Below are 15,270 nucleotides of genomic sequence, written 5' to 3' on the forward strand. Positions count from 1 at the left end.
TATAACACGGGATACACCACACACATTCACTAAGTAACAGTCCGTAACCTCAAAAACATGAATGTTTCTCTGTTTGTTAAATAAAATCATAATTATAAGCGCAATTTCTGATAATACATAACAGCACAGAGGCTTCTCGGAAACTTACCTGAAACGACGGAGTCAGTAAAACGAACTAACACTTTTTAGCACCATATATTTAAAGAACAGCCTTAATAATTTTAAGAATAACGTTTATTTCTGAGGTATTGCCTCAGATTTTAAGGACAATCGCTGTTTATCTGTTAATCCACGACCCTCCTGCAACTTAGCTGGCTTGCAAAATATCTCGCGCGCGAAACTGTATATTTCAGAAGCGCGCGCGTTCTACGTGCTACCCGGAAGTCGACGTCATCTCGACCGACGCAGATTTAAAGGGACCGTCATACATAATATCTATCTATCTAGTGTTTAGCTCACTCGCTTACTTATCGTCTATCCCAGAGGAGTTAAGGCACAAGGCTGGGTAACCTGGACGGGGTGCCAGTCCATCGCAGGGCACGTACACACACACTGACATGCTCTTTCACACTAGGGACAATTTGGGAACTGCAATGAGCTTGAATGTCTTTGGACTGTGGGAGAAAACCAGAGTACCCGGAGAAAACCCACTAAGCAGAGGGAAAACATGCAATCTCCATGCACACAGATCCCAAGACGGGAATCCAACCCGGACCCTGGAGGTGCAAGGCAACAGCTAACCACTAAGCCACCATGCCGCCATATATATTATATAAAAACATAATAGTTGAAACCATTAACATTAAAACAATTTGTAAACAACACTGGTTTCCTTACACAATCCAATGACATGAATATTAGGCTAATCCTGAATGAGAATGTGTGTTTGTGTGTGCCCTATGATTGGCAATCCATCCAGAGTGTACCCTACCTTGTGGCCGAAGTCTTCTGGGATAGGCTCCAGGTACATTCGTTCTTTTAACAGATAAAATTAGAAAAGTGGTATAAAAAAACTCTTCCTTGGAATGATCTATTAACAACAGCACAGTTTATTATTATTATAAGTGGGGACACATTTTAATGTGGACGTATTTTTGATTGGCAAACTGCCCAAGAGCTATTTTAGAAATTACAGTAAATTAAAGCTGGAGCAATTTTAAGGACGTTTATAAAAAGGTTTCTAGGTTAAACACTAGGTGTCGCTATCACATTAAATTCAATCTTTTTCCAACATATGACTAAAAGCTAGCCTGTTAGCTAAACAAAAACCTCTTTCAGCTTGTATCTCAAAATGGAAAACTTTTTGCAGTATACAGTATTATCTCAATATAAGTAGTAGGGTATCAAAGTACAAAAAATACAACTTAATAATGACGTTGTGTTTGTGTTATCTCCTTACCTGACAACAACTTAGAGATTTTATTGTAATTTACTGTCCATTATCTGTTATTTGTTTATCACATTTCATGGTTTTTGATGCTATTATGGCTATAAGGAGCCTTGTATTCTTACTAGCACGTGTGTATACTATATATTAATTTTAATTGTGTTAATGGCACATTATGAACAAATTCACAAATCTTATTTCATGGGTCAAAAGCTGAGCCATATTAACTATATGGACAAAAGTATGTGGACTTTAAACTGAGGCCTGTGGTGCAGTGATATTGTAGTTTTTCCCAAATTTGTTAACTGGTTACTGTGCAGGTCACTTCTTTTACACAAACCTTGTCAACCCATATATTCATGTTGCTTGCTTTGTGCACAGCGGCATTGTCTTGTTGGAACAGGATTGGGATTGTTAGTTCCAGCAAAAGGGAAATTGTGATACTGCAGCATACAAAGACACTATGTTAAAAAAATAAATTCTATATCATATGTTACATCATACGTATACTACTTGCCCACCTGATCATCTGTCATTATCTACACCTGTTTCTCACTGGTTCATGCCTTAAGTAAGATGGGTTTTATGCTTGAAAAACATTTTTTTTTTAAAAACTGGTCAGATACAGGAACTGGAATGAAAATGAGAGCCAAATAAATTTCATTCAGTAAACCTAGAGAACTATTTCTCAAGACTACATAAAAAATATACAAGTATATCTGGACTATCTGGAATATCATTATGGACACTGTACACCTGCACATTCATGCACATTTACATATGTGTACAGAAATCATCTCTTCTCCATATTTGTACAGCTAGGTTTTCTTATATTTGTCTTATATTGTATATTTTGTCTTCTATAGATAGATTATTTCTATCTTAGCTAAATATAGTTTCTATTTTATTTCTTTATTTATTAATATTTATTTCCTATTAATTTTCTTTTATTTTTAAGGTCACGGGCAGTCATTTAAGCATTTTACTGCATATCGTACTGTGTATGACTGTGTATGTGTATAAAATTTTAAATTTAATTTGGCTCTTTGGAAACAAAGTATTAATAAATGGGAGGTGGGTCAATCCTCATGCATTGTTTTGTAAATACATTGCATATTAAATTAGAAACTGCAATTTTAATAGTTCTTAAAGTTTGAATTCACTATAAAGCAGATAATGAGACATTATGTCAGCTCTAGGCCTGAGAAATAGTTTCAGGTATCTTGCATATTTTTATTATTTCTTTCAGTTAGGGTTTTAGCAAATGTGCTATGTTCTATAATATTAACATTTCAGAAACAATGCTTAATTAACCACTGAAGCACAGGGAAGTATTTAATGTGGCAGGAATTCAAAAAGGTTTGCAGTGATTGGATGGTGATTTCCAAATGACAAATGCTTTAAAAGCTTTAATGGCCCACTTTACCTGAACTCACCCTAACAGCATTAACAGAAACAGGATTAATGTATATTGTGCATATGTGAAATAAAGAATCCTTTTTTTTTTCTTTTACTTGGCTTTATTCTTGTCCACATTCCCATCAACGTTGCTTGTTTTCATTCTCAGTAAGGCTGCTATAATCATGGACAATTGCGCAGATGGAAATACATGGGGTTGAGATATTTAGATTTGTCCTAAATCACATTCTATTTGAAGCTGCCCGGTGAGGCCACAGTACTTACATTACAGGAATAATACTATCAATTGATGACTATTGATAATGTTACACTATGGAGGCAAATGAGCAGAAGATTAAATGCAGAGAAAGCAGAATAAATGGATATTAATGACCTTGCTATGGGTGCACTTTTCACATGCATGAAAGATAAAGTAGAAATGTTTTGCTGTGAATAAAGGCCACCGTTGGTGTTTAAAAGGTGACTGGTTGACTTTGTTCGGTCTAAAACCATGTTTTTGTAATCACATGACAAATATTGACAGGTTATATATTAAATTGTGTAAATGAAGATGATATATAAAGCATACATGACAGTTTGCTTGAAGGTTATGGTTAAGGCTATGAAGTTAGCACCATTGCGCAGTGATAGTACACACCCCAATCAGGATCACAGTATTGAGACAAAATGAATGGCAACATTATTTTTTTCATCAGTAGTGAATACAAGGTTAAAGGCTGAAACATTAAAACTTCTTCGTTTTTTTTCTCTTTATTTTGTTGAATCCTATACTCCAGCCCGTCTGCTCTTGTCTCCTTAATTCTGTCTCCATCTCAGATAGATTCCTTGGCATCCTTCGGGGTATCTTTCTCCTTCCTGGACTCCTTCACCACCTGAATAGGATACAGGATAACGCTGAAGAAAAGTGCTGAACAAAACTCACTCACTCACTCGCTCACTCATTGTCATTACTGTAACCTATCCGAGGTTACTTAGGGCACGAGGCAGAGAACACCCTGGACAGGGCGCCAATCCACTGCAGGGCACACACACATACACACACTTATTTACACACTACGGGCCATTTGAGAACACCAATTAACCTAACCTACATGTCTTTGGACTATGGGAAGAACACGGAGGAAACCCACCAAGCACGGAGAACACAGAGACGGCTAAACAAAACTATAATAACAAAATGTAAAATTCAAAAGATTTCACTTCACTTCTTACATTTTCTTTACATTAAAATGTAATTAGGTCATTATATAAATATTTGCCATTTTGGAATATGTTTGTCCTCCTCTACTCTGTCCATCAGTGAAAAGGGACCCCGACAGGACCAGGTTATTCTCTACTATGTAATATTAAAGTAAAATGTAATTTACATTAAATTTACAATATCTCATCTTATGATTCATTTATCTACCTTTAATTGACAAGGGTATAATTTGTAATTTAAGTCCTTAATGAAAAATTGCACCAACATTGCAATCCATAACCTCTTAAAAGCTCTGTAAAAATCCACAACAATGTGTCTTACCTCTCCATCACGGGTCTCAACGGTTTTGATCACAACTTTTTTGCCATGTCCAACATCAGTGGGCAGATCATACTCTACACAATCAGAAATATAGAGTCATAGTGTTCAGATATGGGAATAAAATATCTGCTACATTTAAATAAGTTTTGGTGTATGCATCTAGGTATTTTAGAAAGACAATAGGAATTGATAATATATATTTTTTAAAAACTTACCGCCATTGCGCATACTGATTGATGTTATGTTCATGACAGGAACAGCAATTCTGAAAAAACACAACACTCCTCAGGCATATAACATTATATGGTGTACAAAAAATATGCCATCTTTGTTGTATGACAAGTAAGAGGATTTTTTTTGACAAATAATGATGAACTCCTAAAAGACACACACCAAATGTATCATATCAATTGTAATATGCCACATATCAGTAGCTTTATTGCTTAAATAATTCAGTCAAAGGTATTTGTAAGTTTAAGATCTATATAATTTAAAAAGAATTAGTGAGTAGGCAGTACCAATGTAGTAATATAATAGAAAACTATAACCATAATTTATTTGTAATATTCGTCTAATGTAGAAATATTTTGATAGAATGACATACGGAATATTTGGGAACAATGTTCTATCGTGTCTGCCTCATTTAACCAATTTTTGTGCTTTTTTTTTAGCAAAAGTTTAGTTTACCCTAGTTTACATTACATAATCTTGAATTTTTAATTTGGCAACTGTGCTGAACTTGCATAATAAATTTTCAATTAATTTCAGTAAACAGAATATATGAAATTCCGGTTTGTTAATTTTTTTTTTAAACTGCCTAATCACCAGGACCAAACCTAATTATTGAAAGTTTTAATTATTAAAAAATCTTGTTGTAACATATTGTCAACTGCTAGAAATTGGAGTTTAAATATTCACATTACTGCACAAGACCTAGTATTTAGGATTCATTTATTAGTTATCCAAAAGTTCAAAAGTGCTCTTTTTACTCTGCTGGTGATTCTGATCAATATTTCGACCAACCAGCTTCCCTTTTGCTAATATATCAAGTTCACTCAGTTCATTCAAACCAATTACCTGCTTTCCTCTCCTTCTAGTAATTTCCTGTAAGTGGCTATCTCAATGTCCAGAGCCATCTTGACATTAAGCAAGTCCTGATATTCCCTCAGGTGACGGGACATTTCGTCCTTCAGGTGGCGGATCTCTTCCTCTAGACGGGTGATGTTGTCCTGGTAATTTCCAGCCTCCAATCCAAACTGATCCTCCATTTCCCTCATCTGCCTCAGCAGAGCCTCATTCTGTGTCATACAAGTGGACAATAATAAATGCCATAATGCAAAATGTCATAATGCTTAATGCAAAAGTGTCTTATCTATAGGCAGAATCTTTTAAAAAATTTTAATAATTGTTTACAGATGGAAATGCAAATTTTAAATGCAAATCCAAATCAAGTTACATAGTCTGTCTTTAGTCTATTACTAAAGATAAGCTATAAGGCAAAAAAGGGGGAAAAAAAACGTCTTTAAATCCCTTTCAGAAAATATCCCAAAATAGAAAGAAACCCAAAGTAGTTTTCCATTGTTGCAGGCTATCTACTGCAAGGTTCACTATTTCGTGCATGCTGGGATGCTTTTCTGCTAACCACTTTTGTAAAAAGTGAGTATTTAGGTAATCTTTCATTATCATATTATTATTTATCTGTGCTGGGAGTTTGAACCTGGCTATTTTCCCTTTGATTTGTATTATTAAGACTATGTTTCCACCCACAGAATGTTTTTTTTCACAGCATTTTGTGTAAACTCTAGGGATAAATAACACATTTTCTGTATTTTTTGATGCATGTGAACATTAACTGAATATCTTGACCATTATTTGCACGTAATATGTAGTTTGCTGATTACATAACTGAAGTTAATGGCAGTCATGCTCCGTTAAAGTTAATGTAAGTAGCCTCTACAGGTTGCACTATATGATGTTGCGAAAAAATATTTTAGGATATCTACTAGAGAAAAATATTATGTGCTAATATTTTTTTGAAATTGCTACAGTGGGGCACACAAAGTAAGAAAAATCACTGCAACCGAGAGGAAATTAAAATGATCTCAGCTCACCGTGCTCTTAAGGGCATCAATCTCACAGTTGAGGCTCTGAATCTGCCTCCTGAACTCATTGGCCTCCTGCTTGGCCTGTCTCATGAGATCAGCATTGCGCTTGGCAGAGTCGGTCAGGTCAGTAAACTGCAGGGCAAGAACAAAAACAATTCATTTGCTGATCCTAGCATGTATAATGAGCTGGTTATGGTTTTAAGCATCCATGGCATTTTCTAATTGTCCAACAGCAAGTTATGAGAAGACTTTATAAAGTCTGTCAAATTCCAAACCATGACAACAGTTTACTTACATCATCTTATTTCTAAAAGACAGGCATCTGTTCAGGAAATTTTTATAAACCTTCTAACATGTATTTGAATGGCAGAAGGGAAAGCATGTAAGATGTTAAACACAGATCTTATGTGAATGTGTTCATAAATGACAGGTAAATATATTGTGTGAATGCATTGGTGTATTTAAGTGTGTTTTCCTGAATTAGAGAAATATGAAATATAAAGCAACTATACCGTACATGAATAGTTATGAGCATTTGAGTGCTTTTTGCTTGTATATGATTGGTGATGGCATTGTTGTGTGTACTGTATGTGAAATATTTAGACATATATGTGTAAGGTAAAAAAAAAAAAAGAACGAACACATTGCATATATTCTCTATAAAAAATTAGTAACTGCTTCAGTGTTGAAGCCTGCCATGGTGTGTGTTGGCCTTCTTCTCCCCCTCACCTTGGATTTGTACCATTCTTCAGACTCCTGCATGTTCTTGGTTGCAATGTTTTCATATTGAGCCCTGATGTCTCTCAGAGCCGCGGTCAGGTCAGGACGGACAGTGGCCTCGACCTCCATCTTCATCTGATGGGTTTCATAGCTCACTTGCACATCTTGAATTTCCTATGAATGGAGGAAACAGTTTAAATAAAAAATTTTTGCCTTGATTATTATGCATTCAGTATGTGATTGTTGTTCATTTAATCTGTTCACCATCTTGAAAAAAAGCTTTATTTTTCCTTGGTTGTTTAACGTTTCCAGGAATAAATTGTTCAATTTTTTTCAGTTTGGTTATATTCAAGCCTTACCTCATCATGTATCTTTTTGAGAAATTCAATCTCATCCATCAGAGACTCAATTTTCCTCTCCAGCTCCAAACGGGAAAGAGTGGCATCATCCACATCCTGCAAGTATGTCACAAATATGATGACATACATTTAAGACAAATAAATTCAGATTTCTTTACAATTCAATTAGCACACCACTAATAAAAATAAATAAATAAATAAATAAATATATATATATATATATATATATATATATATATATATATATATATATGTATATATATATATAGTAAGTAAAATGTGTGTGATCATCACCTTACGGAACAGGACCAGTTGGTTCTCAGCATCTTGTCTTTTCTGAGTCTCCTCATCCAACCTGCATCACAGAGAGGAAGTAAATCTGGGCAATGCTCTTTATCTGTTATGGGCTGTATATATACTATGGGGAAATTAATTCAATTACATATAATATATCGCACACATAAAAAAAAAAATATATATATATATATATATATATATATATATATATATATATATATATTTTTTTTTTTTTACATTTATTTACTGTTAATTTAGTTTTCATTAAAAAGATTTAATTTAGTCTGCACTTGATGTAATTAAATGCTGCAGTTCCTCTATAATCATACACTATAGCTGACACTCTCTTACTCTCTCGTACTTACAGTATCGCAATACAAATTTGATCAGCACCTAGGTATAGGTATAGCACCTAATATCATCTCCGTGATTTTTATTCAAAATATTTTAAATGCATTAGACTATTTGTAGGCTGCCATAAAGCTAGTAGTTCTACATCCTAATATCTCATTCTACCATGACAGATCTTTACCGTCACTATAAATCATTGTTTTTCTTATTTTTTAAAGACTTAGCTTTTAATATTATATTTTTAATGAATTGAAACAAAAATTCTGTGAATGTGTTTGCCAAAAACAAATATATTAGATCATCTGTCTGAAGGAAAAAACTAAATATGTCATGTCTAATCGTCTACAATTGTGGTAAGGGAGTAAATTTTATAAACTGAAACTATAAATAAGTACATCAAAGGTTTTTGATTGGCATAACATACAAAATTCTGACAAACTAATAACAGAATAAACAAACTACTAATTACAATATAGCAAGATATATTAATTTTTTATCCTTTAAACATCTTTGTCACAGTTGTAAAATGAGACACTTTATCATCACTAAAATATTGATAAGTACATTTATCTTGAAATCAGTATGCATAATCCAAAGCAGTAATTAAGTAAATAACGTGTTTGTGGAATACTGCAGTCTATAACACAATACTGCTAACTTTTGTAAAGGTGTTGATTCGTTTTCTATAACACGTTATTATATTAATGCACATGTTCTTATCAAGTTATTGTTTTTTATATTTAAAACCTACACAGGGATTTCCATAGCATGACAGGATAGCAGGTGGTGTTGTTTTCTTGTTAAGCATTTACGTAATGAGTCTCCTGTGTCAGTGCACTGTCAAGTCAGGGATACAATTGTTCCTTTGTCTTTTTCCTGACATAGGAAGGTTTGTAGAACATAGGGCACATACTTGTAACATGACAAGCTGTGTTTTGCCCAATGTTGTGCCCACATGAGAGGACATCAAACAAGCTGTTCAGAAGTAAAGTCAGAATTTCATTGAGGTCCTCTAGTGGTTCACTGGAGTAAAACTTTTACCCCACCTTTTTTCTCCATAAATTATTTTCAAGAATAGTAATCTGGTCAGCTAATATCTCTTAATCTCACCCCCCCAATATTTTTGATTATATTCACATTATAGGATTTTTTGACTATAGATAAAAAGGGCGTGGTTGATGAGGTGCTGGAAAGGGTTGCGCATGACAGTCAATCCTCATGATTTTGCACACACTTTTACGACAGTGTTTAATTTAATGTGTAATGTCCTCATGTGAAGACCATGGAGTCCCATGAGGTTAAGGCTGGAATAGACAAGTAATTGTTCCAATATTTAAGCACACATCAAATCTGTGTGTGCAAACAAAGAGTGCTTTTTTAAATAAGGTACCTACACAGTTATATGTCTATACCTAAACTTTAGGACATAACTGCTGTCACAAGTTGTCCCAGACTCTGCAGAGGCTAAAGACTTCACTGATGGAACAGCATATGCTGTAATTCTGGGGTATTGCTCAAACCTCACACATTCATAACTTAATGTCCTTCCTGGTAATAAATGTCTGGTCCCAGGTTGGTTGTTTTTCAGACTTTAATAGAACTGTCATCTCACATCTGTCTTCCTGTCCTATGTCCCTGTCCTGAATAAATGAGGTCCCAGCTGGCCAAGAGCCAGAGGATCAATTAGCTAATGCCGGAGCCACTAAAAGGATTTGCTCCGGGAGAGAAAATGGGGGTCGAGCCACCCACTAAACAAATTCACTAAATCAGGAATGCTGTGGACGTGACACGCGTTAAAGTGAATTTAGCTATTTAATCAAGGTGAGTTAACGGCACTAAAAGCTTGGCTAGACAGCATGAGGCGTACACTGGACAAATATGACAGGAAATAGAAATAGCTAGGATATAGCTATTAATTCTGTCTTTAAACCTTCCTAATATAAAGTTATTGTTTTTTTTCTATGTTTTTAACTTGAACAAATGATTGCATTCCTCTTCTTCTTTCTTAATAATAATAATAATAATAATAATAATAATAATAATAATAATAATAATAATGATAATAATAATGTTATTATTATTATTATTATTATTATTATTATTATTCGTGCTATTTTTAGATCAGACCGAGTCATCCTATGAAACCTGAGAGGGGGAATGGGTGTGGTCTGTATGTGTGTGTGTGTGTGTGTCTGGACAGTGGTTGACCCTTTATTTTATTTTTGTTGCAAGAATATTATGTCACTTTGTTCATTTCAGAACCTAAAAGCAGCCCATAAGCCCAGGATATCTACAATGGCGCCTGGTATATTGAACCACATTGATTTTTCCTTTGGTGATTTTTTCTTTGTCTCCCTCACACTCCCTTTCTCTTTCCACACCCTAAATGCCCTCTCCGACCCCTGCTGGTCCTGCTTAAGGGAATAATATTACACATTGTTTTAAGTCAGTTTGTACCTGAAAGCCTGAAGACTGTAGATATAGGCTCTTATGTTATCCTTGTTTGACCTACTTTTAATGACAATAAATAGTTGTTGTTGTTATTATTTTTTTTTTCACATGTTAATATTTTTAATAATCCTCAATAGCAAACTATGTAATATACTAAAATATTATTTTATGTAATATATTTACAATACATACAATGATACTTATCGCTCTGTTTAGTACTTAAAATGAATTAAAATAGCAATCTTAAATAAAATCGTATTGGTTGCCGCTTAGCGCTGATTCCTTCAGGCGCAGGATGTTGGTGTACCATAATGTATTCGTGTTTAAGCACATATTGTAAAAAGAAGATTCGTAAAAAGGCCGCCCACACTCCCAAAGCAGCCATAAAGTGCAACTGATCCATGTTAAAGACTCCCTTTGTCTCACCGCCGTTGTCTCACTCACCCTGTGCCACGCCCATGGTCTGATTTTGCGACAGCCAAAATGATTAGTCTTCTGAGAAATATAATGTTGCCAAGGGTTACTTCGCATGTGTGCGAGCATCAGAAAATGCGATGGGAGCCTACCAGTGATGTGAGCTGCAGATATCAGAAGCATCTAGAATTCCCACAACCCCGCCCAAACACACTCATCTGCTCTCCTGCAGGAAACGCCTCTCCTCTTGTTGCTTTTTAAATCAGATCATTTTTTGTGCTTATTTATTAAAGCTTCATAGCAGAAAAAACAAAGTGTACTTAATTAGTAACAACCGACTATAAGTTGTATAATTAGAAAAGTATAATTATGTATCGCTTCAACATATAAGAACATTTGATTGATAGCATTATACATTGTTTTTCTCCTAAACGGAGTAACTACATTTCCGTTTAACATTTCAATATTAATGTATGTTCAAAATCTGGTCAAACCTTTTAGTTAAGTAAGTTGCATTTTTATTTTTCTACATTTACTTTAAGACAGATTTCTGATTTAATAACTTAATAGAAGTTTTAAGACACTTTTCATGGCTTATATACTATATAATGGAATTGCCTAAAAGATGCCATGCAGGCTGAAAAACAAATGCAAAACATTATGACTTTAACATTATTTGTTAACCACTGTCCAACATTTTTTTAAATATGTCTTTAGTTATTGAATGATGCTATTCTCATCAACTTTCCGCTAGCTTTCCAAATCTATTAGACAACTTTCTAATAGAAAGATTTCTCTCTCACTCTCACCTCTGCTTGAGCAGGGCCAGATCTTCAGCCATGTTATCTCTGTCCACCTGGATCTGATCTCGCTCCTTTCCAATGAGATCAACCTGTCTGCGCAGCTCCCTCATCTCCTGCTGGCAGAGTTGGCTGGCACGGTTTGGCTGCCCTTGCTGCTGTTTGCCCTTATACTGGTTGAGCTCGAGGGTGAGCGTGGCATTCTGCTGCTCCAGGTAGCGCACTTTCTCGATGAAGCTTGCGAAGCGGTCGTTCAGTTCCTGCAGCTCCTGCTTCTCATTGCTGCGCGTACTGAGGAACTCCTGGTTGATGCTATCAGCCAAGGAGAAGTCCACTTTGTCATAGGAGAGGCGAGGGACCGATGGAGCTGGAGCACTGGAGCGGACCCGGAAAGTCCGTGTGGACACAGCGGCCGGAGCCGGGCCCAGGTAACGGGACGAGTACGAGGTGTAGGAGGGGATGGCGGACATGGTGGTAGGACCACCAAAAGTACGGCGGTAGGAAGTGCGGACAGTCGAATGGCTCATGATGGCTTTTTTTTTCTTTCTTCTAACTTCTTGTTCTTTTTAGAAATCTGCGAGGACGTCTGGCAGTGGATGAAGCTGGGCAGCAGCAGCACTAGGACATCCAAGTGAAAAGCACACAGGCTTTTATACCTCTGAGTGAGTCATCTCTCCTCCCCCGACCTTCCAATCCTCACGATCTTTCCATCCATTGTCCATCCATCTTTCTTCCACATGGTCTCAGCCACTCCCTTTGCTTCTTCATCTCTCTTTACAGCTCTCCTCCTCACCCCTCTCTCTCTTTTTCTCTCTCCTTCCTCAATCAACCCCCTCCTTTTTGTCCTGCACAACTGGCACGAGTCCCAAACATCTTCTAGATTAGGACATCATCTGAACCCATTGCCCCACCCTGCCGGCTTAAACAGCATCTGCAACCACAGAATCAACAAAAATCACTTCTAAATTGTAATGTCTTTTAACGCTATATAATAAACATGCACTGTATAGGAATAATGCTGATGTTCATCATAGATAACACAATAAATTACAAAAGTCTTGAAATACAGCATCTGCTTCTTATTCGGTGTTAAATGAATTCATTACACAATGTTTAATTCAGCTCCGTTCAGCGCTTTTTGTCCCTATTTTTTTCCTTAGTGCGAAAGCGATAAAAGTATTGACATTCCCAGTGCGCAGCATAAGGCATGACTCTGCAATCCTACTCCTGAGCAGCAGATTGCAAAGTGCTATATCACATTTCTTTCCTGGTCACAAAAACCGATGTCGAGCAGCTGTACCGATAAAGAACACAAGCAAATAATGAAAATTAAGATACCCACTTTATGACACTGAGTGCCAGCTTCAAAGAAATATTAATAATGCATGGTATATTGCAAATATACTGTAGAAATATCGTGTATTTACATTTATTTTATAGTCGTGTACTTTGTTACTTTGTTTCATTAATTAACTTTAATGTGATAAAAAAATTCAGGTATACAGTTTTTTTTCATATATATATATATTTTTTTTTAAAGATCAATTAAGTAGAACTATTAGCATTGTCCTGTTGAGGTGTGGTAGGAAATACAACTGGGATGGATCTGTAATGCTAAAAGTTAGGACAGTTTATTTTTGAACATTGCTATACAGACTATTCTTTTGTTTGTTGGCCACGATATAAATATGAGCGGCAGGAGTGGCTCAAACGATTAAGGCTTACAAGGATTACTGATCGGAAGGTCGGGGGTTGGGGCTCCAGCACCACCAAGATGCCGCTGTTGATCCCTTGAGCAAGGCTCTTAACCCTATCTGCTCTGTAACCTGGCTTACTCAGCACACTGACCCCAGCTACCTCTGGGATATGTGAAAAAAAATCATTTCACTGTGCTGTAAAGTACATTGAATAATAATAATTGTTGTTGTTGTTGTTGTTGTTATTATTATTATTATTATTATTATTATTATTATTATTATTATTATTTTAATACTGTATGTCATATTGTACATCATATGCATACGGTTTTATCTGTTGCCATTGTTTTTACAGGAAGCATTATCCATTTAAATAAAGCTACTGATTGATATTAAAACAATGTTATATATGTTCTTATTTTATAAAAGCTGAAACATGTACAGTAACTGTAAAAATATTAGCTACTGTTAACGGACAACAAGTCATATATAATGATGAATCAAATAAGACACATAATAATATTGTTAAAAGATAAACTTGAATTGGAGTAAAGATGATGCATAACAGAGATCAGAACAGGTTTTCTTTTTTTAACAGCACACAGTGACATAGTGAACTCCTTCTAGTCTTTTGGGGTTGCTCCCTTTCAGGGGTCGCCGCAGTGAATCATCTGCCTCCATCTAACCCTCTCCTCTGCATCCTCATCTCACACCAACCAACTTCATGTCCTCTCTTACTGCATCCACAACAGTGAACTAAGTGTTTTTGCATAATGACATTATGGTGAATTTATTTGCAGTCAAAAATCACAACATCCGTAGAAGAAATCCCAGAATTAAATTGGTCATTTTTTTATTTAATGAATGCCTTAATGTAAATAGGAAAGCAAAACATCCTGATCTTTATTAAGTTACTCTAAGCTTTTAATAGAAAAAGTAACAAGAAGTAGACTAAATGTCAGGCATACCTACTGCTAATGTATTGTTTGTACTATTACATCATCAATGTTGTCATGTTGCTATGGCCGTGCTGAAGATGACACGACAGGCTGACATGCTGACTTGTGCGTGTGGTTAAATTATTATATTTATATACAGTATTTACCAAGCAACCTTGTATACACAAAGACGTGGATGTGCATTATCCTTATATCTATACACTTGGCTTTCTTGCACATTTCTGTACATAAGCCTCAGGTTAAAAAAAAACAAATTAATAATTTGTACTTTTACAGAATTTGAATACATGCTTGTAGTGCACTGGATATTACTAATATACAGTACTGTGCAAAAGACTTAAGCCACCCAAAGTGCCAGACCTTCTTGAATTTTTAATCCAGTCTTGAGTAATAGCTTTTTCCAGGCTTCCTGGAGGATTTTTTTGGCTCTCATTTTCAGTCCAGTCCCTGTAACTGAGCAGTTTTAGAGATTTTAGTTTTGCTTTTCTTAAACCACACAGTGACCTATGAATCATTCAAGCACAAAAACTTAAGGCATGAACCAGGTGCAGATGATGACAGATGATCAGGCTGGTGATTAGTATACTGGAGATATTGAACGCCAGAACAGATGAGAGGGGAAATGAGGTTGCTGCTAAGGTTGTTACATAAACAAGCACTTTTTAAATCGTATCTTTAGGCACTTTGCAGCCTGTCACAGTAAAACATTTGTTCATATTTCTTGAATCGATCTACATTATTTAATTGAATTTACTGTAATATACTTTTGCATAGTACTGCAATTCATTT

At 35.4% G+C, this 15,270-nt stretch overlaps 1 protein-coding gene across 1 annotated transcript; it reads right to left on the reverse strand.

Annotated features, from left to right (window-relative positions):
* Window positions 1–2,893: 2,893 nt before the first annotated feature.
* Window positions 2,894–12,423, reverse strand: prph (peripherin). Its single transcript, XM_053483817.1, has 9 exons — window positions 11,835–12,423; window positions 7,807–7,867; window positions 7,513–7,608; window positions 7,163–7,327; window positions 6,440–6,565; window positions 5,406–5,626; window positions 4,544–4,593; window positions 4,329–4,402; window positions 2,894–3,678 (listed from the first exon to the last, which is right to left on the reverse strand). Exons 1-9 carry the CDS (start codon window positions 12,350–12,352, stop codon window positions 3,619–3,621), a joined length of 1,371 nt encoding a protein of 456 aa, XP_053339792.1. The 5' UTR covers window positions 12,353–12,423; the 3' UTR covers window positions 2,894–3,618.
* Window positions 12,424–15,270: the final 2,847 nt, after the last annotated feature.

The sequence above is a fragment of the Clarias gariepinus genome, chromosome 23, assembly GCF_024256425.1.
Source record: "Clarias gariepinus isolate MV-2021 ecotype Netherlands chromosome 23, CGAR_prim_01v2, whole genome shotgun sequence".
Lineage (NCBI taxonomy): Eukaryota > Metazoa > Chordata > Actinopteri > Siluriformes > Clariidae > Clarias > Clarias gariepinus.

Excerpts from the sequence above, each read along its gene's own strand:
- prph (XM_053483817.1), bottom strand. The coding sequence starts at position 12,352 with ATGAGCCATTCGACTGTCCGCACTTCCTACCGCCGTACTTTTGGTGGT. Across the intron at positions 6,566-7,162 it reads AAGAATGGTACAAATCCAAG|TTTACTGACCTGACCGACTC; the intron begins GTGAGGGGGAGA and ends CTTGCCCTGCAG. Across the intron at positions 3,679-4,328 it reads TTGAGACCCGTGATGGAGAG|GTGGTGAAGGAGTCCAGGAA; the intron begins GTAAGACACATT and ends TATCCTATTCAG.